Raw genomic sequence first — 27,278 nt, 5'->3', positions numbered from 1 at the left:
ATGAGCTACGGCCCCAGTAGTAACAATTTATCGTGGTAATAAAGCAAGAGATAGTGCGTTGAAGGATGAATCAAGTGTTTTCTAAACCAGTCTGCAGTCTGCAGATATCACTCTAAGTCTGTATTTAAACCAATCTCAATTTCTAATTAGCCAGGTTAATGTCAGAACAATTTGTGGGCTATAATAAGAGAGCTCATGTTTTCAAGGCACAGTGTAGCAAGACTTCCCTCAACATACTAGTTGCCTATTTGCCACCACTACTATGAAAATATAAGAATGCCAATAGAATGCAATGAAGCCCAACACTCTCCTGTTGTTGGCCTACATTTTACACTCACTAAAACAACCACAACATTCAGAAGAAAGCGTAACTCAAGGTTGTTAACTTAATAAGCAAACCAAGATCGTTTCACAAAATACATAAACACAACCAAATGATCAATACAATATGAGCTAGAATACAACAAGAGGAGATGCATCACCTGCTTCATGCACAACAGTCATTCCTTCAAAAGCAGTAGCAGCAACACAGTTATTCAACACAAATAATCCGAGCTCCAAAACTTCAAGCAGCCACACGCAAGAAATCTTCTGCTCAACTATGTGTTTAACTCCTCTCTATGGGGCAGGACTGAATGTTTTGTCACATAGTGAATAGAGACTTCAAGCACCTATATATACAAACTAGATAGGTCTTCCCATAAAAGAATCCTTAATTCTAGCCAATGAGTTATTTATGAAAGATGCTATAATTATCATATCAACTAATTAGATATTTATCTTTATCAAAATAGATTCCTAACCATATGAGTGACATACCAAAGCCCATTAGGTGTCTAGGTAGATAATTCATATATTTCCCATTTATTGTAATAAGTTTAATCAGTTTGTTATTTACTTAATATAGATAATATTAGGTCCAAATAATATTTTACAAAGGTTGCTAGAAATTAATTATGCATTATTGTGTGAGTTTCTAATGTAAGGATTAAAACAGTATGAAAGTGGTGAGAGTTTGAATGCAATTTCGGGTCATCCAAAATTTTCTTCAAATGATATGGTATTTATCCAATCGTAAATTTTGATTTTAGTCAACTTACTTCACCAAATATGTCTGTAATGCCTCTTGAAATGTGATGAAAAGTCATGTTCTCTGGGCAAATTATCTGTAGAAAGTAATTTGTCCACAGGCGCAAGGGGGTGCCTTTTATAGATTTGAGATTAGTAAAAATTAAACTCTTCATTTTATTCACACGCTAAAGATGTTCCAAATTAGAACTATAAAACTAAAAGTGAAGTCAGTCGCACCAGCCCACTTTTAAAAAAATAAAAAATAAATAAAAAAATAAACTAAAAGCACCTCCAATAGAGTAGTTAAGGTGTTTTATTTTCCACCCTTTGATGTAAATCTAAGGGTTATTGAGCATAAATTATTTGGTCAGCAATTGACCAGGTGAACACCACTGAGTTAAAGCAAAGTTAAATATAACTTTTTGTAAGATGGGTAGCTATATTTAGCAATGAATTTTGAATAGTTGTATTTCTATCTCCTTTTTTTTTTTTTTTTTTTTGGAAAGGGGGCTGGTGCAGCTGCCCTCAAGCCTTGATTAATAAAACTGCAGAATAGATTGAGGGAGGGGACATAGAGCCTGAACCCCACATTACAATAAGCATCAAGAGAGCATCCTGAAATAATATCAGGAGTCTCCACAAAATCTATGTATTCTAACATGCACCAATTAGCAAAGAGTGCTCGACTGGCTACTCTATTTGCTTTGACAAAGCAGTGATATAACGGAAAGATAACTTTATTACGAAGAAGCATCATTACAAATATTTAAACATAAATAGTATTACTGGAAAAAAATTGAAATAAAATATTTGAAATAACTAGTATTGCTGGAAAAAAATTACTAAACATATAACTATATGTTGCTCTAGTATTAATGTGCCTAGTTATTTACCGTGGTATTTTTTTTTTTTTAAGGAAAATTTACCCTTCTTTGTATTCAAGATTAAAAATTTAGCAAATTATTGATAACTACAATCTCGTGCAAATAATTCCCACACGCAGAGTCCAAGGGACCTATTTCCTTGCGGTGAGCTGATAAAGCTCATGTAGACAAGCTTCCAAATTCTTTTTTTTTTACTGACGAAAATGTCCCTTAACACACATGAGGAAGACAGACGAGATAGAGGGAGAGAGAGAGAGAAAGAGGGAAAGGGAAAGAGAGAGAGAGAAAGAGAGCTCGAGAGAGAGAATAGAGAGAGGTGGAGAGAGAGAAAGAGAGAACAGATCTGGATCGGGTCAATCAAGGAGACAAATTTGAAAATCTCACTCAAATATGAAGTTTGATTTGTAAGCCAGAGAGAGAAGAGATCTAGATCAGTATCGATATTCGGATCGAGCTTGAGATCAATTAAGGCGATGAATCTAAAGTTTTCATTCATACATGAACTTTGAATTATAGATCTAACACTTTGAGGTATGTTTTTCTGTATTTTGAATTTTTCAATTCTATTTCTTTTGAAATTCACAATGGGTTGTTTTGCATGTGGATTGTCTTGTTAATTCAAACTTACTTTTTATTGTGTTCATGGTGTGAAATCAAATGCTAGCTGATATATATAATTGATTTTTCTTTTTCCTGGTTAATACTTAACACATCTGATTTTACTTAATCGTTGGTGTTTAGGCTTTCACAGTTCTGTTTTCATGAAGCAATTGGTTAATTAAGTCTCTTCTTGCAGGGTATTTTAATTTGTATCCAGTGGCTGAGGTAGATGTTTTATTCAAATTACACAGTTTATTACCATTACATATAATGATGGTAAAGTTCTTAGGAACTCTAGTTATCTACTAAATCCCTACTGATCCTCATTAGCAATTGACATGTTCCTACTGACCTAAAATAGGATTATTTTATTCCTACTGATCCTTAGTAGCAAAACCTAGACCCACATAGGCGTGTATGGTTTGCTATTAACCCTCATAGGCATATCTGGTTTGCTATTAACAATCAGTAAGCATATCTGATTTGTTATTGAGCCTTAATAGCCATATCTAATTTACTATTGAACTTTAGTAACCATATATGAATTGTTATTGAACCTCAGTAGCCATGTTTGAGTTGTTATTGACCATCAGTGATATTTGATTTGTTATTGAATGTTAGTAACAATTGTGTGATTGCTGTTACTGGTGAATATTTGTGTGTAGCAGTTATGTTTGAAGCATTTACTTTTAGTTTTTGTGGTTTAATTTTAAGATTCTGGTGTATTGATTAGCTAATCCCTTTGTTACCGAAGGTCAGTAACATATGTGAATATGGTCTTGTGGAGCTACTCACTTCATGATTATTCTTCTTGTGTTATATATTTAGATCAAGGCTGCTATTGAGGTTTCCAACACATGGATGAGATTGTTCACTATGGTCTTTGGCGTCGACCTAGTGGGACAATTGAATTTTGAAATTTCATTATTTTGAGTCAATTTGTGAGGAACTTGTAGTAGTTTACTTACCTTTTTATAATAAATGGAACCTTGATATTGTCATTTCTATAGAAGCTCAATTTTAATTACAATTAGAGCTTTGATTATACTTATTCAAATTCCTGTTTTTGTTATTGTTTTTAGTAAGTATACTGATGATCAGTAACAATATTAGTAAGTATACTGACGGTCAGTAATAACATTAGTGAGTATAGTGAGAGTGAGTATCAATGTTTGTAAGTGCACTTACTCAATAAAAATATCAGTTACTAACTGTCAGTAGCATTGTCGAAAGACTCTTAGCAACCATCGTAAATATATTGAGTCTCAGCAGCAGTTTAGCTTTTATTCTTTTTTTTAAGGAAAGACGACAAACTATATTAAGTGATAACAGAAGGTTACATGGAGCGATGCAAAAGCATCGAAATAAAACAATAAAGAAAAACGAAATGCACACACGCATCTATAATAAAGAAGAAACAATAAAGGATAATAAGATGCACTGACGCATCTAGAAAGAAAGGTAACCATGATGTGACTTGATGTCGAACGACATCGCTGCACTGCACATGTCACAAAAGCAGTGTAAATGTAATAGTAACCGTAACAGTAACCGTAACCGGTGATATGATCACCTAGGAGAAGTGATTCGCCCACCAGGAGTTCGAAAGTAACCAAGGGTGTCAGAAACTCGAGAATTAGCAAACAAACTCCTAAGAACCAAAACCAATACCATAACAGTATGAGCAGCTGTCTCGGTTCCAAGATCCGGATTTGTAAGCGACCAGGATCCCAAATAAGGATCCAAATCCGACCTGAGCCCAAAGTCAAGTCTGCCAAAGCAACCTTGATGAAAGCCCAAGCCCATTTGAAACTGATTAGGGCACCCAAGCTCATGGGCACCCTAGCATCAGCTCCACTCCGGGCAAACAGAATAAGCCCACAAGCTGCAACCTTAGGCAAACCATTAGGGCCCAAGTCCAAGTCAGCAAAAGAGGCCAAAGCCCTAGCCCACTTAGGGTTATCCCTTCCAGCCAAAACCAGACTGCTTGTGATCCTGCCGCCGCACCAAACTACTTGTGACCCTGCCACCACGCCTCCTTTTTCCCTGCACCATGGCACCAGAAATCTCCTAAGCTCCTTACCACCAGATGACCCACGTAAAGAAAGGACGCCGTCATCCACCGTGCCTTCAACCTGTGGGCAATGAGGATGTGAACCAATCCATCCATCCAAACTCGCGCTGACGTCGCGGAAGTTAGACCACCCAAACAGATGAGCCATTTGCCACCAGACAACCTAGTGACGTCGAGAATCCAGAAAACGTCCTCGATGGAGGTGCTGCTGCCATATGTGGAGAGAAGACCCAAAACGAGATTGACCCCTAATCTCACAGTCTGATCCCTTCCGCCATGATCGATTCGAAACTGCCTCACCCTCCAGCAACGCACCTTGATCTTTGAGCCTCGCCCGCCGTGGCCTAATCGAGCCACCACCATCAAAAGGTAGAAGATCCGGTAGAAAACAAGCCATCACGCCTACTAGCAATAATGGCACAGACGAATTATGCGACAGAGAAGACACAGAGATAGCCGATCTTGATTTAGGAGCCCCCAAAGAAGACGCCATAGATGCACTCCATACAGGACGGAGAGAGGTGCAGAGAGGCCAAACCCGAGGGTGGCGCTCTCCCAACCCTAGCAGAGCTCTGCTAGGTCGAGACATTAAACGTGCAGTTTAGCTTTTATTCTTGAGTGAGAAAAAATATTTCTTATAAGCTTCTAAGACTCCACAATTCATCTTGTTGATTTTCGTTGGTTACTTTGTTTAAGATTCATTTATGGATTCTTATTTTCCTTTTGGGTCCTTTTCTTTACTTCCTTTGATTTGTATTTGGTAGTAGACAAAGTTTCTCATTGCTACTAACAATCAGTAGCAGTATCCATTTTATTACTACCGTCGGTAGCAATATACTTTTTGTTGCACTTTGAGAAAATTTATGTTATTTTGAAATTTATGGTTTTATTATTGTTATTGAACATCAGTAGCAATATCATAATCATGGCTCTGCCTCAATAGCAGTAGTCTATCTATCACAGTTTAAATCTATTATGGACATTGTATTTTCTAATAATACAGTTTAGGCAAAAAATTAGTGTTGAAATGAAGTGCAGCCAGAAAAATGAAACAACTAATTCTCTCGATATGTTACTGACCCCCAGTAAGTTTCTAGTTAGTTCTAAAGCAGAATACAGAGATTCAGATGAGTTCTTTTTAGTAGAACAATGATAAACTCGTAATACTGATAATAATAGTCAACTGGCTGGCATTAATGAGTTGGTAGTTCGGTACAAAGGGAAAGAAATAGATGCGGTGGTATTCTCATAATTAATTGCAAATTTAATGTCTAATGTTTAATTTCAGTTCCTCTCCGTGTTTTGATTATGGCCGCACGGGTTTCCAGTCCCCCCATTTTGCACATGGTCATTTGACCATTTGACTTTACCTTAATGGTAAATAGCTCAAAATTTATCTGGTTTCACAAATAAAACTCTACATGTATATACACTCAGCACAAGGTAAAAGTAATATGTGTGCTTGTTATTATATGTGTCAAGCTCCAAGCTGAAAATTGGATCAAAAAACAACATAGCAAACCCCGCAATAAGATAAGTAGCTTTATTTCCCTTTCTGCACAAATAAAGCTTGATTTTTTCAACTTGTGAATATATCCATTTCTCGTAACTTTGAGTAACTAAAGCTCATGTCAGGCACACCAGTTATCCTCATCCTTAACAGGTCCTTCATCCTCATCGAAAATCAATCTGGATGGTGACCATAGTAGAATTTGTCTGTCATTGCCACCTGTGTATAGTTCCTGATCTTGCAAACTAAACCAGCAACAATTCACATGTTCATAGTGACCACAAAATAATAGGGCTGTTTTACCTAACCACATATCGAATGTTGTGTATAGTTCTTGGTCTTGCAAACTAAACCAGCAACAGTTCACATGTTCATAGTGACCACAAAATGATAGGGCCGTTCTACCTAACCCAGTTACTTTTAACCCAGTAACCATAATGGGCAGTAGCATGATCCTGACTAGACAACGTTCTATTGGAACTTGTGGGACTTTAGTCCCACGTGGAAGGAAATTGTGAGGGTTATGGCCTTTATAAGACCACTTAATTCCAAACAAGTAAATGGATGACAAAACCTAGAAGTGGGCTTTGGTGGGCTTTTCCTATTGGGTTTCCCATAGGAATAGCATATATATATATATATATATATATATATATATATATAAGTCAAAGATGGGCCTTGGGCCTCTTGGGCTCGGTTTGACTAAATCTGATTTTATTTTTTGCTTAACTGTCCAATTTTCGGATAAAATCTAACAGTTGCAATGGATGGAATCAAACAACGTCAAACAACTACCGACACAACCGACGCAACTGATCGTCTTGGCTTCTATATAAGGACAACCTTCGGTCGTCAATAATCATCAATCAATCTTCTTCTTCCTTCTCTCAAAGTTATTATGAGAAACATAAAGTAGAATTCGTTAGGGACAAGTTCTTGCACAAAAACTTGTACCAAATAGTTGTATCCTCTAGATAGACGTCCTAAACTGCAGCACAAGTGGGGGTGAATTTTTGTCTTAGGTCACTACATTGCAGGCCTCTATCTGATCAAGTTAGTAAATTTCAATTTCGGCTTAATGCTATTTGATTTCAATTCGTTCACCCACTGTTATATATTCTGGTTATATTCCATATCTATATTCGTATATATGTATGTATGTATGTATGTATGTATATATTGATTGGTTCTAACAATCTAAGGCTGAAAATTCAAGATGGATCAATCAGGATCTGCTGTGAAAAATCATGTGGAGAAACCTGAGAAATTCAAGGGTTCGGATTTCAAATGCTGGCAACAGAAGATGTTGTTCTATTTGACAACTCTTCATGTGGCATATGTTCTCACAACCGAGGCTCCAAAGGCTCTTCCCGAAGGAGATGGAGAGAATGTTCCAACTGATGCTCAAAAGGTCGAAAATCAGAGGGCCATTGTTGCCTGGGGAGTTTCTGTGCAGGACCTATATTCTCAATGCCTTAGATGATTCCTTGTATGACATCTTTTCATCCTTCAAAACAGCAAGGGAATTGTGGGAGTCGTTGGACAACAAGTACAAGACTGAAGTTGCCTGTTCAAAGAAGTTTGTCATTGGCAAGTTTCTGAACTACAAGATGGTCAATGCCAAGTCTGTTTTCAAGCAAGTGGAGGAACTCCAAGTCATTGTTCATGAGTTAGATGAAGAAGGTATGGGACTGAACTCAAATTTTCTTGTTGGTTCTGTTATTGAAAAGTTACCTCCTTCATGGAAAGATTTCAAAGTTTATCTGAAACATCTAACTGAGGACATGAATTTTGAGCAATTGGTACTAAAACTTCCTGTTGAAGAGGACCACCGTAGAAGTGAAAGGGCTGATGCTACTTCTATGGAGCCAACTGCTAACATGGTTGGAGGGAGTCCATCAAAGGCCAAGTTTCAGAAAAACAAGGGCAAGAATGATGTTGCCAAACCAACTCTTGCTACTGCTGCAAAGAAGCCACTCGCCCCATAAAAGAACAAGGCCTTCAAAAAGCCACAAACTGGAGGTTGTTGGGTGTGCGGCAAACCAGGGCATAGAGCAAAAGAGTGTCGCTTCAAGAAAGATCAAGGAGGTGGAGGTTCTGGAAGTTCCAACAACCTAGCAAACCTTGCTAAAGATCAATTCATTGTTGTGGTTTCTGAGGCAAATTTGGTGACTAATTCAACCGATTGGTGGATTGATACCGGTGCTACAAGGCACGTCTGCTCTGCAAAGGAGATGTTCATTCCATACCAGCCAATCAAGGAAGAAGAACCTCTGTTCATGGTGAATGCCACAACTGCCAAAGTTGAAGGAAAAGGGAAGGTGATTCTGAAATTCACTTCAGGAAAAGATCTTGTACTCACTAACGTACTTCATGTGCCTGAAATCTGCAAGAACCTAGTGTCTGGTCTTGTTCTAAGCAACAAGGGATTCAAACTAATGTTCGAATCTGACAAATTTATACTCACCAAAGGTGGGGTGTATGTAGGAAAGGGTTACCTTAGTGAAGGGCTCTTTAAACTAAATGTTGTACCTACTATGGATGCTATTATTAATAATAATAATGCAGGCACTAGCACTACTTTTATGTACATGATTGATTCCTCTTCCTTATGGAATTCTAGATTAGGCCATGTTAATTTTTGTTCTTTACAAAGAATGGTAAATTTAGGCATACTACCAAAGTGTTCAATGAACAAAATGACTAAGTGTGAAATCTGTATTGAATCAAAATATGCAGGTCATTCTCATAAATCTGTATAGAAATCCAATGAAGTACTTGTTTTAATTCATAGTGATTTGTGCTATTTTAAATCAACTCCAACTCGTGGAGGAAAGAACTATTACATATCATTCATAGATGATTGCAGTAAGTATTGTTATGTATATTTGATACATAGCAAAGATGAGGCTTTAAATATGTTTAAAACATACAAAGTTGAAGTTGAGAATCAACTTGAGAAACGAATAAAAATTCTAAGGTCTGATAGAGGTGGAGAATATGAATCCAAAGACTTTGCAGAATTTTGTTCTTCCCATGGCATTGTGCATCAAACTACAGCTCCATATACTCCACAACAAAATGGAGTTGCCGAACGAAAGAATAGAACTTTGAAGAATATGATAAATTCAATGTTAATTAGTTCGGGAGCACCACATAATCTGTAGGGAGATCGAGGCCTTGCTTACTGCAAATATGATGTTAAATAGAATTCCTCATAAACTAAGTGATCAATCTCCTTATGAACTATGGAAAGGAAGGTTGCCTACCTATAAAACGATGAAAGTGTGGGGTTGTCTTGCAAAAGTTCAAGTTCCTTTTCCAAAGAGAACTAAACTTGGACCAAAAACAATTGATTGCATATATATTGGCCCTGCAAATAATAGTGTTGCCTATAGATTTTTGGTTTACAAATTCGATGTTGCTGATATAAGTATAAACACAATCATAGAATCTGTCAAAGCAGAATTCTTTGAGGATAATTTTCCTTACAAGGATAGGACTAATCCAAGGAAAAGAATGTATTTCATACATTGCCTCAAAGTGAGTTAAACAAAAGTACTGAAATTGGTGAAAATGATACTTCTACTATTCAAGAAGAAATTCTAGAACCAAGGAGAAGTAAACGTGGAAAAATTGCTAAAGAGTTTGAACCCGATTTTATGACCTTTAATCTTGAAGGAGAACCTCAAACATATAAGGCTGCCATGGAATCATAGGAAGCACCTTATTGGAAAGAGGCTATTCAAAGTGAAGTGGAATCCATTATACAAAATAATACTTGGACATTGGTTGATTTACCTTCGGGACATAAATTAATAGGCCATAAATGGATTTTCAAAAGAAAGATGAGACCCGATGGTACCATAGAAAAATACAAAGCTCGTATAGTAGCTAAAGGGTATCGTAAAAAAGAAGGTGTAGATTCGGCCAAAAACTGCATCACACTACACTTTTTAGACAACGAAAAAAAAATTTCCGTTGTGTGATAACTGAAACTGCTTCACACAACAGGTTTAATGAGATTGGCGTTGTATAAGGAGGTCGTACATCAATTTTTTTGGGTCCAAGATTATTGTACAACAGTTTTAAGGATTTGTCTGTTGTCTGAATGTAAAAAAAATTCCCCCTCACCTTGCTCAAATTTTGGTCTAAATTTTGACTCACCTTGCACAACAGTATTGTTGTATATGTTGTATGAGAGTAAGTTGCAAAATAACATACAACGCATTTTTTTGTTTACGTTGTGCAAGTTTGGAAGAAAATCAGATGCACTCCAAAATGAGAGTGATTAGCCCCAAAAAGACCAATTTTTGGGTGAAATGCTGGTACATGAATGTAAGCTCCTACAACAGAATGACCTATTTTTGTTGTGTGAATGCGAGATGGCAATCCTAGGCGGGAGAAGTGCGTTTGTATGTGATTCGCACTAGGCGGGAGATTTGCTTGTTAGGTCGTCCCTAAGTTTCAAGTATAGACCATCAGACAACCAAAATTCATTTATGTGTTGTCTGACTTGATTATACAAACCAAAATTCATTTATGTCTCCCACTTAGCTAGTCTTTGCGAAAAGCCGTAAAACCCATGTTCTTCTAGCTTCTGAAAGCGGAACCCATCTTCTTATCTTAAAAGAATCAAACCCATGTTCTTCTTGAAACCCATCTTCTTCAGCAAAAGAAACTTCCACACTTCCTCTCTCTCTGATTTCACTCCCCTCTCTGCGGTTCTTTGAGTCGCAAACCCTAACCCCTCTTTTCTTCGATTTCCAATTTTCAAATTTGAAGAGGCGTGTAATTCTCCTCTCTTTGCTATCTCGACTTGAGATTAGGGTTCTTCATACTGAAAAAATTAGGAGGTTCTTCGATCTGCTGATTCTGCATACTGGGAAGAAGAAGCTCATCAAAGGAATGTGAAGGCTGGGTCTTCGAAACCTCTAATAGATCTCACGAGTTAGTCGCTGGTGCATCCAAGACGGTGGCGCTCAAGCAAGAAGATTCGATAAGAGCGGGGAACGAAACTTTCACACTCCGAAAAAAAAATTAGACCCGACCCCGAGAGCGCTTTAACCCTAATTTTCATTCTTAACCCATCGACCTCCTCCTCCCCAAACTCGCTCCTCCTCCTCTTCACCATCACAATCCTTCCTCCTCCATTCTCCGGCGGAATCTGAAGCTCCGAGAGAGCCGAAGAAACCTAGACCCCAACAAAGTTGAAGAAATTGATGAAGCTCTAAATCCTTTCGACAACAAACTCGAGCTCCCTCTCCACCTTTCGCCGCCTCCGACGGAGATCAACCAGCTTATGTTCTCTGCTTCCAGCTTTGTCGGTTAACCTAACACAACCACGATGATGACGGCTCAGTTGCACCCTGAATCGACGTTGCCGGCTCCGAAATTTCCTAACTTTCGATTCCGATTCACACTAGTCGAGACTAGGAAGAAGAAGCGGTAATGATGAGTTCGGCGGTGCTGAAGGAGAGAAGAAGGCCAAATGCTCTGACTGTGTCCCTTAATTCGAAGATTTACAGAGTCAGCGATAGGCTCTTCCTCTGCCTCTCCGGCCTCACCACCGATGCTCAGACTCTGTAAGTTGGAATTGCTTGTTCTTCACTTAGGGTTATGGTTTGTAAGCGTTGATTTCAATTGGTGTAATTTTGTTATGGTTTTTAAGCGTTGATTTCGATTAGAGGCGGCAAACGGGCCGGCCAGGCCCGGCCCGGCCCATTTTAAGGGGGCCTAGTCGTGCTTCGTGCCGGGCTTGGGCCGGCCCATTTATTATCGTGTCGGGCTCGTGTCGGCCCATTTACTTAAACATTAAGCCCGGCCCGGCCCATGGCCCGAGCCCATATTGTGGTGGGCCGTGCTCGTGCCGGGTCAATAACGGGCCGTGCTCGTGCCTACCCATTATAAAGCACGATTTTAAAATCTTAATTTGAACAAATAAAAATTAATTTTATTTAACTATTTAGAAAATTAAAATAAATTAAGTTCTACAACGTTTTTCTTAATCTTAACTTTTTAAGATTAGATTTCTAATAATTTTTTATATTCCACTATAAGAAAGAAAGAAGAAAAAAACTCAAAATATATTGTTTTTAGTATATTATTGTGAGATTAATCTTTATTAATATAATGAGGATTTAGTATCTATGATTATTTCCTTCAATCTATAGTTGTATTATTATGAGATTAGTCTTTATTAATAAACATATATTTAATATTTAGACAAAATACTTATGTCAAAACAATGATATATTGTTTTGTTTCATTATTTTGACAATATAAAAGAAAGCATTGCTGGAATTGTCATGAGATTTTAAATAAAAATGTCTCATATTCAAATCTCATCATTGTAGTTTTTTAATATTTTTTTTAAAAAATGAAATTTTGTGTTTGTAACGGGCCGGGCCACAATATGTCGTGCTCGGGCCGTGCCGGGCCGGGCCAATGGGCCAATATTTTTAGGTCCAGCCCGACCCGTTATTCTAACGTGCTCGGGTCGTGCCGGGCCACTAACGGGCTTGGGCCGTGCCGGGCCGCTTTTAAGCGTGCCTGGCCCGTGCCGTGCTCGTGCTTAGTGGCCCGTTTGCCACCTCTAATTTCGATTGGTGTAATTTTTTGTTTGGGTAATTTTGGTGAAGGTTTCAGAGGCTTATGTATAAACACAAGCTTTACCAGCAGAGGGAAGAGAGGCATTTTTGATGGGTGTTCTGTATATGCTTGAGCAATGTGATTTAGGTTTGGTCCAGACTCGTACTTGATACATCTGTCATGATCTTTCTTAAATTTTACTTTTTTTTTTTTTTTTGTCAACTGCAGGTCACCTGATGGAAAAGATTGAATGCTGACCGAACTCGGAATCAAAGATGGGGCACAACTGAAGCGCCATTTGATCCCCAAATCTAGAGTGAAATCTAAGAGAAGCAAAACAAAAAGCGAAAGCAAAACCAGAGAGAGGTAAAGGTCTTTTGAGCTTCTTAGTTTAAGCAATTGAGAATTATCTTTTTGCGTTTATAGTTTTCTGAAACCATTTGGCCTTAGTTCTGAATGTTCACGTTTTATTTTCCTATATGTTCACCGGAATGAATGTGGGGAGTTGGAACGTTTGGAGAAGCTAGTGAATAGTATGAGAGGGGAAGCTTGGTATATATTGGTGAAGAAAGAATTGAAATTGGCTGAATTGGTATATATTGGAGTTAAGCTTGCACCTTTCGTTAGTTTGATCCACCTATTTTTTCTTTTGCTGCATTTTGGAATTTTTCTGGGAATCCAGACAGTGTTTTCTCTTCTAGCATTCTGCATTATTATGGTATTTAGTTTTTGGATGTGATTACGGATCTGGCGGTATGGTGTTAGCTTGAGAATCTTTATTGACGATGTATGTGAAATTTGGTTATATTGTGGAATTATTTGTTTGTTTTTGTCAATTTTTTATGGAGGTCTTGACTTTTTGACCCTGTTTTGATTGGTTTGGTTTGCAACTGGGAATTGATAATAATGAAAGGAAGGAATAGGTTTGAGTATTTTGCTGGATAACGATTTTGACTTGGTCATATGCTTGATTGTGAGGGATTTTTGGTAATGAAGACTAAATGAAATGAAATTGGGAATAATGGTCATGTTTTAGTAGTCTCACTCAATGAAATTGAAAGCTCTGTGTGATCTAGTTAAATAATCTGCTTCCTGTTTTCTCCTTTTTGCTATTGGATTTGAAACTTGAAAGCCTAGATACAAGTTCTAATGCATTACCTATTGAGACATGATGAGGGTATTAGTAATAATACTCTTTGCATTTAGTTGTATATATCTTTCATGGTCCTGATTATATTCTATGTCCTTGTTCAATAGGAGAGAAAATACTTTGGGGAAATCTATCAGCATTGGAATCAAGTCTTTAGGGAGCCAGGATGGGCACTGATGGTGGATATTGGAAGGGTACCATTCTTATTCCTTTAATAATGAACTCTCTCTCATGTCTATTTATAGTTACAAATCCTAGTGATTCTCAATTATAAGCAATTAGCATTTCCTCCAGATTTTGGTTCTTCAATCTTCGATGGCAACAATGATAATTTTATTTAGATAAAGAAGAAGTTGGAATTTGGTTAAATCCCTTTATCTGTTATGTTTAATGTACGACTCAATTTGGATGCTGATTCTAATAGAAACTTTGACCGTCATGTTCCACAGCTCTTGATTAACCCATATTATGAATTTATAACTACAAATAATATATCGGTTGGACACTTACTTACTTTTTAATTTTTAGCATTTGTGGAATGTTTATCGAGCTACCTGACTTTAGTCATAGAGATGACCCCCATAGATATAAAACAGGAAATTGTTAGGGTGTATGTTAGTTTTTGTCCAAACTTTTCCATAAACCTTTTTTCCTAGGACGTCACTGCTTACTTGCTCTCATCCTGTGATACATGTACCAAGCTTATATATCAAGGGGCATATTGCCGAAGAATAAATATGGCCAAGGTCTGTGGGGATCTCTTCTCCAGAAACCTCCCTCCATCTCCTCTGCAACCTTCCCCGCTTCTTCTTCCTTATGTCTTTTTTTAAAAGAGTTTTGTTATATGATATGCCAAACTCAGAGGCCAAACTCAGAGCTGCCATCAAACTCAGAGCTGCCAAATTTTTTTATTTTCTCTCTTCTTCTTCCACCTCTTCTTCTTCCAGCACCAGCAGCAACATTTACACCACAGGCTTCAAAATTGTTGACTTAGGACTGCATGGCATGTGTTGATCTTCTTGAAGTCATGCTGGTGGAACATTTGCAGAGGTTACTATTAATACACATAAAGTTATGTTTGAAATATAGATGTTTATCATCATGTGATGAGTAGTTTTTACCCAAACGAATTTAAGACTTTGCATTTATGTCATTTCAGGTTAAGCCTGACCAACTTTTTACCCCTCTTTTTACTGACTTATTACTAGCATATGGGAAACTTTGGATGCTATATGTAACCTAGTTTACGTAACTTATTCTAGTAAACAAGTTTCTAACTGAATTTTACAGAAATTTTTATTCCTCTTCTAGTTCACGTGAGATTCACTTCTCTTTTTAAATTTCCTTAGTTTGGTTGCGTACTTGCGTCCTTCTTGATATGTCTGTTCAGAGTTTGAAGTCTAATATATTCTACATTGGTTATTAGCTTGTAATTTCTTTCATACTATTTTGCAAATATTGTAGTCATGTACTCGTAGCCTCTTTAAATTATTGTTTCAGGAATATTGTGCAGCAATGTGAATATTCAAATGTTAAAGCTACTGAACTGATTCTCCCACAGTTTGTGTTTTGAAAGATCACCTGCCTTCCAAAGTGGGGCTTGCATTAAGAGATGTAGATGCAAGTCTTTTTCTTTTTTCTTTTTCTGCAACTTCTTGCTTGTAGCAACTCATGTGTAGTGTGGCTTTTGATGTGGGAATATTGCATGCTGCCTCTTGAAATAAGTTGTTGTTTTTTGTTTGTGGTTGTAGATTATTCAATTGCAAAGAAGTTAATTTATTCTCTCAAGTCAATTTTTTAAAGGTTTCCTTCCCTTGGCTTGTTAACTAACATTACATCAGTGGTGGCAGAAGTAGAAGAAAGAAGAGAGGAGCAGCAGGAGCAGGCATATTACATCAATGGTGGCAGAAGTAGAAGAAAGAAAAGAGGGGCAGCAGGAGCAAGCATTAGTAGCGGGCGAAGTGGGCAAGCAATCATAAATAGTCCAATAATCACTGTATCCATTTCTAGCACACTTATTTTTTTGTCTCTGATGCAATGTAAGACAATAAATTGTCACTGATTCATGACTTTGTGGAACAATGACTAATACGAATGTATATATCTTGGTGGATCCAATGTATTTTGAAGTTTAAAGTATGGGTTAAAGTATTGCTAGTTCATTTGATGGTTTGCATCAAATTTTATTTCCATTTGATCACTATTGCTCATTAGGTAAATGGATGTTTAATTGATCATACAACAGATTTCTCATACATCAGACAATGGTTCTTTGAAAAAGTAAAATCTTCTAATTAACTTTCACACAACAGAAAACACTAGAGCTCCGTTGTCTGAAAAGCTTAACAAACAACGGACTTAAACAAGTTCTGTTGTCTGAAGGCAGCACCGCAGCTGCGCAGCAGTTGCGCATGGCACCTGTCGAGCCATCTGTCGAGTATCACACAACACGTTTAACACATACACGTTGTCTGTATGTTTCTCAGACAACTGTGTTCCACTGTTGTCTGAATTTTCATCAGACAACTGTGTTCCACTGTTGTCTGAATTTTCATCAGACAGCGGCTCGGTCTACAACGGTGACTCTCCATATCCCACAACGGTTTCCATCTGTCGTCTGATAATGTTTTTGGCATAGTGATTAATTGCTATAGCGGCTGTACTCAATTTGGAAATACACCAAACAGATGTGAAAACCGCATTTCTAAATGGCGAACTAGATGAAGAAATCTACATGGAACAACCCGAAGGGTTTATTTTTAAGTCACTTTACGGACTTAAACAAGCTCCCAAGCAATGGCATGAGAAATTTGATAATACACTATTATCAAATGGATTCAAACTTAATGAATGTGACAAATGTGTCTATGTTAAAGAATGTAGAAACGCGTTTGTCATTGTATGCTTATATGTGGACGACATGCTCATTATGGGAACAAGTAAGGATGTAATTAATCAAACAAAGAAAATGTTGCATTCCTCTTTTGATATGAAAGATATGGGAATAGCGGATGTGATTCTTAGGATTCGAATGAAAAGGAATTCGGATGGTTACATACTTACTCAATCTCATTATATAGAAAAGGTCCTTAGAAAATTTGGACACTATGATGATAGGCTGGTTGTTACTCCATTTGATCCCTCTAGTCATCTTAAGAAAAATCAAGGTGATAGTGTAATTGGAGTATACTCAAGTTCTTGGAAGCTTAATGTACATAATGAATTGTACAAGACCGGATTTGGCATATAGTTTAAGTCGACGTAGTAGGTACTCAAGCAATCCGGGAAAAGAACATTGGATTGCCTTGTAAGAGTCTTACGATATCTAAAGCATACAATAGATTATGGGTTGTATTATACAAATATCCTCCCATATTAGATGGGTATTGTGATGCAAATTGGATTTCCAATAATTCGGATAGTAAGTCCACAAGTGGGTATGTATTTACACTTGGAGGTGCTGCCGTATCTTGGAAATCATCGAAACAAACTATGAATACACGTTCAATAATGGAAGCAGAATTTGTAGCCTTAGACAAAGCTGCCGAAGAAGCGGAATGGCTTAAAAATTTCCTAGAAGGTATTCCATTGTGGCCAAAGCCTGTCACGGACATTTGCATACATTGTGATAGTATGGCTGCTCTTACAAGAGCAAAGAACCAAATCTACAATGGCAAATCGAGGCATATAAGGCAACGTCACAAAACTATACGAGACTTGCTCAAAAATGGAATCATTTCCATTGACTATGTAAAATCAAAGAAAAATATAGCGGATCATTTGACTAAAGGCCTTAATAGAGAGTAAGTACTATTTACATTGAGGGGAATGGGCTTAAAGCCAATACAATGAGTCACTACTTGGCGGAAACCTAACCTAACAACGTTGGAGATCCCATGGTCTAGGTTCAATAGGCAAACTAGTTGGGGAAGACTCAAGATGCATAACACACACACATATGCTCATTCCTAAGATGAAACCAAGTGTGTATTCCGTTGACTATCAAGGGATGAATATTAATATATTCTTAATAATGCTAATATCTTTTAAGTGGGATAGTACGAACTATTCTTAATTGACATTACCTATATGAGACTGATGTGGGGTCGCATTTATGAGAACTGACATGGCTAAGTTCTCTAAAAATCTCATGAAGTAAGGAGTTGTTCAGGACCAAAATGAACACAACTGTAAGAATGTGAAATATGTCTTGATACGATATGTGTGATACTTATAGTCTCGGTTTACTACAAATCGTGAATAGTTCAAGACTTGTGTTCACAACTTCACAAAGAAAATCCGATAAGTAGTCACTACGAAAGGTTCAAGTCCACAAGACACATTTTCCGATGCATATCCTATCTAAGTTCTCCGAAGTAATGATAAGTTCCTATCTATCTTATTTTCTATTCAAATGTAGGGTATTGTTAGGGTTTGAATAGAAAATATGGGGTATTGTTGGAACTTGTGGGACATTAGTCCCACATGGAAGGAAATTGTGAGGGTTATGGCCTTTATAAGACCACTTAATTCCAAACAAGTAAATGGATGACAAAACCTAGAAGTGGGCTTTGGTGGGCTTTTCCTACTGGGTTTCCCATAGGAATAGCATATATATATATATATATATATAAGTCAAAGATGGGCCTTGGGCCTCTTGGGCTCGGTTTGACTAAATCTGATTTTTTTTTGCTTAACTGTTCAATTTTCGGATAAAATCTAACAATTGCAATGGATGGAATCAAACAACGTCAAACAACTACCGACACAACCGACGCAACTGATCGTCTTGGCTTCTATATAAGGACGACCTTCAGTCGTCAATAATCATCAATCAATCTTCTTCTTCCTTCTCTCAAAATTATTCTGAGAAACATAAAGTAGAATTCGTTAGGGACAAGTTCTTGTGCAAGAACTTGTTCCAGATAGTTGTATCCTCTAGATAGACATCCTAAACTGCAGCACAAGTGGGGGAGAATTTCTATCTTAGGTCACTGCATTGCAGGCCTCTATCTGATCAAGTTAGTAAATTTCAATTTCGGCTTAATGCTATTTGATTTCAATTTGTTCACCCACTGTTATATATTCTAGTTATATTCCATATCTGTATTCGTTTATCTATATATAATTATATATATATTGTTCCTGTACGTATATACTGATTGGTTCTAACCGATTCTTGGATGTAATATTTGCTTCATGGATCCCTTTACTGGGATTTTACTGGTGGAAAGTATATTTCATAGATCTCCTATAAATGAATAGGATTCCTTGTAATCTAAGATATTGTACTTGTAATTCTCTATATATACAGACCCTATTATCAATGAAAAGTACCTCTACATTCTCTCAAATTCCTTTTTTCTATAGCACTATATTTCATTTTTTTATTTATTTTAACTTAAAATATAGCCTAAGTTGTTGAAACTACTCAAAAGATGTTCTACACCAAAAGTTAAATTAATAAAGTTGGAATGGTCAACAAAAATGAGAGATTTATTTTTCTTTGACCTTAGGGTAATTGTATCGTTGTATTTAATGTATATAAACTTTTCTTTATCCTATAAATTGTTTTAGAATACTGAAAGTAAAGAGAGAATTTGGGAGAATAGTTGTGTTTTTTTTTGTTGATAATAGGATTCTCTATATATAGAGGATACAAGTACAATTCTTTTGAGTATAATAAATCATATTCTAATTAAGACTAGGAATCTAAAATAATCTTCTCCTATTACAACACATTAGTAAGGTACACATATATCGAATATCCTTGAACATAAATATAATAAATATTTTACTGCTAATGGTCACATGCTTAGGAGCTGTGGAGAGAACCTAGAGCCTTAGAATTGGTGGATGCATCACTACAGTCATATCAGCCAGATGAAGTCCGTAGATGTATTCAAGTTGGGCTCTTGTGTGAGGAGGACAATTTAGAGAAACAACTTATCATGTCAGATGTTATTTTCATGTTATGTGGTGAGGCATCTCTTCCTTCTCCTGTACAACCTGCATTTGGCGTCAACACGGTTTCTAGAAATACTCTTGATCAGTCAAATAACGACTCAAGTATAACTGAAGTGGAAGGGCGATAATGAAACATACTAAATCCAAGAGGTTTTCCAGTGTGTAGCAAGTTTTTATGCCTAGTATCCCTTAGTCATAGTATTATGGTGGATGAATATGTTCTTTTTTTCTAAAGTACTATTTCAGTGGAGTTATAGTACTTCCTCAGTTCGTTTATATCCCCTCTATTTTTTCTCTTCTTCTTTTGGTTATTTCTAATCTTCATATCAAATTTGGTTTGATGCTTCAAGCTATTCAATAAGAAATAATTTATCCAAAAAAAAAAAAACCTAAAATAGTTACATTGTTGAAGATGCTCAAAAGATGTTCTAATTAGAACTATAAAAAAATAAGCTGAGCATCTCCAAAAGAGTAGCTAAAGCAAAGTTAAATATAACTTTTAGTAAACTAGGTAGCTATATTTAATTAGCTAGGATATTTGAGTAGTTATATTTCTATCTCCTATTTTATTTTCCCTTTATCCAGACGATAATCTATGATTTGATAGAATATTTTAAATTACTAGTATTGCTGGAGAGAAATTGTTAAACCTATACCTATATTTTGCTCTCTTATAGTATAGCGTACTTTGTTAAAAATGCTCAAAAGATGTTATGAGATAAAAAATTTCCCAACAAAATGAAGAAATTCAAACTTAAGACTTCATTCACCATCGTACGTAGAAGGTGTAAGAAGTTATTCTTTCATGATTATAAAGTTGATATTATTCTCAACAAATGTGAGAATAGGGTTCCATACATAAGTTCTTCCTTAAGATTTCCGTTTGATCACAACTTGCTAAGATCATATATTTTCCTCCATTTTTCAATTTAATCGTGTTTTTTTTCTTGTATAGTACTGCATATGAAATATGCCTATTTATCAACTTCTATTGGTCTTTTAGCCTAGTTGGAGCCTTGTGGTAACGGTAGATAGATTGTTGGAGGCCACATTGTGAAAATATTTTAGGAACGCGATGTCAAGCGGATGATTTTAGGTGTTTCTTCCACAATGTTTCAATAACTCACTTTTGATAGATTGTTGGATGCCACATTGTGAAAATATTTTAGGAACCGATGTCATGCGGATGATTTTAGGTGTTTCTTCCACAATGTTTCAATAACTCACTTTTGCAAGAAATATCCCCTATAAAACAATGTAGATCCAAAAGTCTACAACTTTGGTATATATCTTTATGCTCTCCAGTCTAATACAACAACTTCTTCAATCAATCCTCCACGAAGGGCAATGCAATCTTTTTGGTGGACTTTACGAAATTTGAGGTAATAGTTAAAGATCGCTTGACAGTTGAGAATACATATAGTTATGAACTGTACCAATATGCTCATATTACGGTGATTGAGGCAATGCAATCAATGTAACATGAATTGTATCCGTTTCATTTTTGCAATTCTTTTGGTTCAAACTCTCAACTAGCACAAATCCCATGGAGATCTTCCTTTTGGTTGCTATATCTATAAGTAGCATAGCACTATTTGTAGTGTATATGAATTCAACAGTGGGTTTGTGCGGGGTTTGCCTTTATATGAATATACGTCTTCAATCTAGCTTCAAGTATCTTCATAAAAGTTTTTCTCTTGATCTTCAGTGGGCATTAAGTATCAACATATGCTTAAGGAAATTATTTTAGTTAATAATCATTGGCATGCGACTAAACTATGCATGATTTATGTTTGTTATGTATGTGCAGGAGTCACAAGAAATATCAAATCAGTTTTTTTTTTTTTTTTTTTTTTTTAAGAAGAGACAAAAACACTTTTATTAAAGGGACTTAAATAGAAACAGTAATCAAATGTTACAAGAAGCTAACCACAGTTTGGAAATAACCTCTAAGTAGTAACAAAGACTCCAGCTCTTAGAGTTCATATATACAGAACAATAAGTGGGTATGCCCAAGCCGACCACAGCCATACTAAAAAGACACGCCCCACTATTGTCTTACATACAAAAAAATAAAAACCCAAAAAAGAAAACCTACACATAGTGTGCTAAGCTCGGCTGTCACTCTCAAGCTAGACAACAAAAGCGAAAAGAGAGCAAAAGACGAAATAAAACCCTAGTGGGCTCTAAAGCCCAAGATTAGGCCCAAAGTAAATCCTAAGGCCCAAAACTAGGCAACACCGTTATCCTCAGCGTAGCCAGCAACCATAGTTTCGACACCAACCGCATCTCCACCGCTAGTATGTCACGCCCTGATTTTTAAACACAAATAAAAATCGATATATAACCCCATAATTATATATGCGTGATGGTTCAGCCATCAATACAGAATACCTGGAAAACTTTTTCCTTTTAAACCAAGTACAACTGATGCCCTGAACCCACTATGTCAATACAACTCACTCCACAGAGTCAACTATTACACAAGTTTACAAATAAAATTGTCACAACCAAATAATAAGTAAATGCTCCTCAGAGCTACTACAACAGAAGTCTTTTCAACAGTAAAGTCACAAAATTGGCTTCATACCGTATAGCTATAAGCACACGATCTCAGCTTCAGCCACGATTATCCTGACTTGCAGGATTAACCCCTACACCATTGAATAGTGCACTAAGTTGCCACACAACAAACCCGGTAAGCTTATGAAAGCTTGTATGAGTAAACTCAAAACCCCAAAGCAGAAACACATTCTTAAGTCACCTTAACCTAAATAATGATAAGCACATAACTCATAACTACAACGATCTGTTTCATAATCTTCCATAACATGCTTACATAGGTCAACTAGTAACTAAAACCACATGCTCAGATTCTCAACCTAGCATCCAATAACACAAATTCCAGTCAAACAAAACCTTCTCAAGTAATGTTTGGAAATCCTTTGACGAACAACGGCGAGTCACAAAGATCTCACTCATTTCCTTCCCACCAGAACCTTTGTCATCAACATGACATCAAAAGTGAAAACAATGAATCACCTTCCTATCCTCACACAGAGCACAATTGTCACCACTATGGCCTTTAGGATCAATAAAACCATCCATCAATACAATCATGAAGAAACAAGGCAATCACAATTCAAAATAGGCAAAACAGTTCATAGTAACCCATGCATATAGTTTAGTTTAGGAGGTCACATTAAGACAAGCAATTCAAGCCATAGTAATCATCATAACCCCACACTTTGACATCCATAGGTAGCTCCACCCATCACAACAGTCCTCTCGATCGTTTTAACTTAATAACAATTCAACTTCGCTACAGAGCAGTCATCACACAGATTTCACCGGTCATCACACAGGTAGTCATCATCCTACTGATCATCACACAGATTCGCCGGTCATCACATAGGTACTCATCGTCCTACTGATCATCCACAGGTAGTCATCGTCCTACTGATCATCACACAGATTCGCTGGTCATCACAAAGGTAGTCATCATCCTACAGATCATCACATAGATTCGCCAGTCATCACATAGGTAAGCATCGTCCTACTAATCATCACACAGATTCGCCGGTCATCACACAGATAGCGATCATCCAACTGATCATCACACAGATTTCGCCGGTCATCACACAGCACACAGATAGCGATCATCCAACTGATCATCACACAGATTTCATCGATTCATTACACAGATATTCCTACACAAGCTTTACCATATCTTAAATATCAGTTAAGACGGTCATAATAGACCCATGGTATCTCAACACATGATATTCTACAATCACAACTCAATACACAATTTCACCATTCTCGAGCAATAATGAACTCATTTCACATATTGTTCACATCCAACGAAGCCACCAATACATATATATTCCACATAAATATATATATATATATATATATATATATATATATACGTAGTCATCCACTCAGGAATGCCACTAATACCAACAATAGTTATGGTTAAACTAATAACTCAAAGACAATTTGGTAACTATGCTCGTAACGAATATCGTGTGATTCACTCACCTCTGAATCCCGCTGCGTCTTCACACGCTAACCAAGACAAGAACAAGCGCCACAATCCGCTCAACACAATCCTATCAAGTACCAAAACACATAAGGCCTCGATTCAGTGCACGAATCACAAAGTGATTAAAGTTCGAACCCCTGATTTGAACTAAAACCATAAAAGTGACGCCAATTGAGGCGAAACCACATCTGAGACCACCCAAAGTCTCCGAAATACTTTTATGATCGATATGTCAAAACCGCAAGTCGATTAGATAGTCGGATCCTCACGGATCGATAATCGAAATTATCGAATCACAAAAATCCTAAAATGCTCATACGATCTCCAAAAATTACAAACAATATATCGGAATGCTCGTATCAACCAGTAGATCGAATTCAGGAACAGAAATTATCCCTAAGGTGGCTGGAAACCACTGGAAAACACCACCAAAGTGGCGACACCACCAAAGTGGCGACACCACCGCCCGCCAAAATTCGGAATTTGACAAAACTTCCAACACCAAAGTTCTTCATCTCAACTCCAATTATAACTTTCATAACTAGCACAAAGTCTAGATCAAAGCCATTTGGCCAGAATTTACCTCGAAAGCTTTGAATTCCAATGAACCTTAGAATCCCAATCTTCAAAATTCGACCTCCACACTTTGAATCGCTGCAAACCACCTTGGAGAGAAGCATCTACGTCCTCTGGGCTTCAAAAGCCCTTAAAAAACACCGGCTATGGTGGCCAGAATCGGAAGTTCCGATCTAGGCTTGACGCAGCGCCATCTCCCACTTCCTAGCCTTGCAGCACCCACCACAGCTCGACCCACGCTTGATGGCTTCCACGGACCTCTAGAGGAGAGCAAGGCAAGCGAAAACCCCTCAAGAATCTCGTCAATTGATGGCCGGACGGTGAAGAAATCAGCAGGCAAAGGGAGAGGGCGAAACCGGGGTTGGGGGAGAGGAGAGAGAAAAGTTTAAGAAAATGGAAACTCTGTTATTTTTTTCAGAATTTTTCCTATAGGCTAAATACTGGTTATTACCCTATGGTTTAGGTCTAAAATCAATTCAGTCCCTGGACTTCTGATTTCATCAAAAACACTCGTGTACTTTCAATTTTGATCTAATAGGTCAAATTCGTTAATGTTCTGCTATGGGTTCAACTTATAGTTGGATTATTTGATGAAAACCTTTTATTTGATAGATTTCTAATAGTGAGACCCACTCCTAAATTGACTATGCATGCCACCTCGACACCATATCATAAAACATAGGCTATATATGAGCCACGTCAACAAATTAAATGACTCAATTATCGGAAGACTAACATATTGGACCTATTAGATTAAACTTGAAACTGCAGGGGTGTTTTTAATAAAATTAGAAGTCTAGGGACTGAATTGATTTTGGACTTAAACCACAGGGTAGTAACCAGTATTTAACCCTTTTCCTATTTAACCAAAATGGAAACTTTTTCCAATGGTCATAACTTCTTCATACGAACTCTGATTTCCGCATGTCCCCGAACTCGTATCGACACGCTCTACTACTTTCGTGAAGGAAGTTTTCATAGAAACCCAACGAATGAAAGTCAACCCTTGCGCCGCCCCTAAAATGACGCTTCATGAATATTTATTAGCCCAAAACACTTCCCCTCCATCCACGAGCCACAAAACCGTCCAATAACCAAAAATTAGATTCCGGAAAATCCTCGAAAAATATAACGAATTTCTGGGGTAGTACACAGTAACCTTGTCACCAGCGGCACCATCGTCTCCTTTTCTGCTGCTAACCATAGCTTCGTCACTCAAATTAATGAGCCAAAACTGTGAGCCTCCACAAAAGGGAGGATCTTGAAGCACCAAGACCGCCGCCACTAGATTCGATTCCAGGAAGGACCCTATCCTCGTCACCCACTGCACCGCATTGCTTCCAATAGTCGTGGCTACTGATAGTGACAAGATAATTTTTGTGGAGATTGGGGTAAAAGAAGAAAAGTGACGATAAGAAAACAAAGGAGAAACCCCGACCAAGAAAACCGTCCAAGTGTAGGGAAGACAAAGAGTTTAATCGGAGATTCAAAAATAAGGAAGAAAAAAACAAGATTGGCTTGACAGCGACAAAGGGAGGACAAGGAGAATTTTTTTTTAATTGTTTTTTTTTTATCTCAAATGTTCTATTTGTTTCTGTAAAGAATTATGTGTACTAAAGATCAAACCAGCTTAAGAGAATTAGTTGTTCTCTCTCTCGCTCTCTCTCTCTCTCTCTCAGACTCCAAAGAGCAGGCTTTCCTGAGGTTGTGATGTTCAGTCCGACGGCGCGTCCTTGTGACGTCGTTGTCGGACGGGCTTGTCTGGTTCAATGGTTCGCTAGAGGTCGATTGATGTAGGCAGTGGGTTAGAGGTGTTGGGCTGTCGGTAATGGCGACGAGTGATGTAGATCTTTTCCGATCTGGGCTCGGGTCATGGTTGAGCATTGACACGACTTGTTGGTTGGTGGCTGATCACAGGTGCGAGGATTGGCGGCCGCTGGTATGGAGGTCTGCTCCAATCTTTTCTCTCATTAGAGATTCATGGAGTTCGGACGGGTGGTCGACATACCAACCTAGGGTATGATCTGGATCTGATCGGGATCTGGTGTGCTTCGCAGTCAAGTCGTGGCCTTCAGCCGGAGTTATATGCAGGTTGCGGCATGGTGATATAGTGGTGGTTTCGATCCGGTGGCGCTTGGGATGGTTACTAGCCTCGTTGCAGCGGGGACAACAATTTGGATTGGGCCTGAGTTGTTGGGCCCCTATTGGAGGGGTGTTAGGGTTCTTTTTTGTTGTTTATTTCTTGTATTTAATTTACTGCTTTGTGTTAGTAATAAATCCCTACTCTATAACAATAGGGTGGGTCATGCTTTTTGTTTGGGTGTGCACTCTTAGTGCCTTGTCTGTCCTAGAGAAAAGGCTAGTCTTTATCAAATGGACACAACCCCTAGTGGCAGGATGAAACATAGTGTCGTCGGATGTTCTGATCGACAGCATAGTGGGAAAGCATATTTCATTGTTTTTTGGCTTTATATGAGCTTTATTGTTCCGGTATGTCACAGTTGTAAAGCAAATGAAGTTGCTCAGTTATCTGGTATGTCAACCCTTGCTAGTTGGTGTATATTTGAATACATAGGATTAGTGGGAGCTCCTGTTATTATCCAGGATGCTTTCTCGTTACTAATTGTTCCGGGTTTAGGCTTTACGTCCCCCCCTTTGTATTTAGCAGTTTCATTAATGAAGGCTTGAGGGCAGCTGCACCAACCCTTATTTCAAAAAAAAAAAAAAAAAAAAGATCAAACCAGCTTAAATTGAAAGGAAAGAAGCATTCGATAAAACTGGACATACATAGATTTGTGGTTATCCAA

The 27,278-nt window shown here is 37.5% G+C and overlaps 1 protein-coding gene and 1 long non-coding RNA gene across 7 annotated transcripts; both read left to right on the top strand.

The window, feature by feature from the left end:
• Positions 1 to 2,092: 2,092 nt before the first annotated feature.
• On the top strand, positions 2,093 to 8,694 carry LOC112195949. 5 transcript variants are annotated; one of them, XM_040517866.1, is made up of 3 exons: positions 2,093 to 2,486; positions 7,369 to 7,822; positions 7,977 to 8,694. In XM_040517866.1, the coding sequence occupies exons 2-3, from the start codon at positions 7,468 to 7,470 to the stop codon at positions 8,255 to 8,257; spliced, it is 636 nt and encodes a 211-aa protein (XP_040373800.1). In that variant the 5' UTR covers positions 2,093 to 2,486; positions 7,369 to 7,467; the 3' UTR covers positions 8,258 to 8,694. The 5 variants fall into 5 exon arrangements, with proteins under 5 accessions (XP_040373800.1, XP_040373801.1, XP_040373798.1 ...); XM_040517867.1 differs by having other exon boundaries at positions 7,964 to 8,694; XM_040517864.1 differs by adding an exon at positions 2,752 to 2,780 and having other exon boundaries at positions 7,369 to 8,694.
• A 1,591-nt stretch (positions 8,695 to 10,285) lies between these two features.
• On the top strand, positions 10,286 to 16,028 carry LOC112200161. Of its 2 annotated transcripts, none has more exons than XR_002936172.2 (6): positions 10,286 to 11,724; positions 12,781 to 12,877; positions 12,959 to 13,096; positions 13,988 to 14,074; positions 14,828 to 14,930; positions 15,731 to 16,028. It is a non-coding gene; the product is annotated as an uncharacterized LOC112200161 (long non-coding RNA). The 2 variants fall into 2 exon arrangements; XR_002936174.2 differs by having other exon boundaries at positions 15,722 to 16,028.
• Positions 16,029 to 27,278: the final 11,250 nt, after the last annotated feature.

The sequence above is a fragment of the Rosa chinensis genome, chromosome 4 (genome assembly GCF_002994745.2).
Source record: "Rosa chinensis cultivar Old Blush chromosome 4, RchiOBHm-V2, whole genome shotgun sequence".
Taxonomy (NCBI): domain Eukaryota; kingdom Viridiplantae; phylum Streptophyta; class Magnoliopsida; order Rosales; family Rosaceae; genus Rosa; species Rosa chinensis.
Note: the sequence above shows the minus strand (reverse complement) of the source record. Positions and strands in the feature narration are given on the sequence as shown.

What these genes read in the sequence shown, in the direction of transcription:
- LOC112195949 (XM_040517863.1), top strand. Translation starts at nt 7,468, where the DNA reads ATGTGGCATATGTTCTCACAACCGAGGCTCCAAAGGCTCTTCCCGAAG.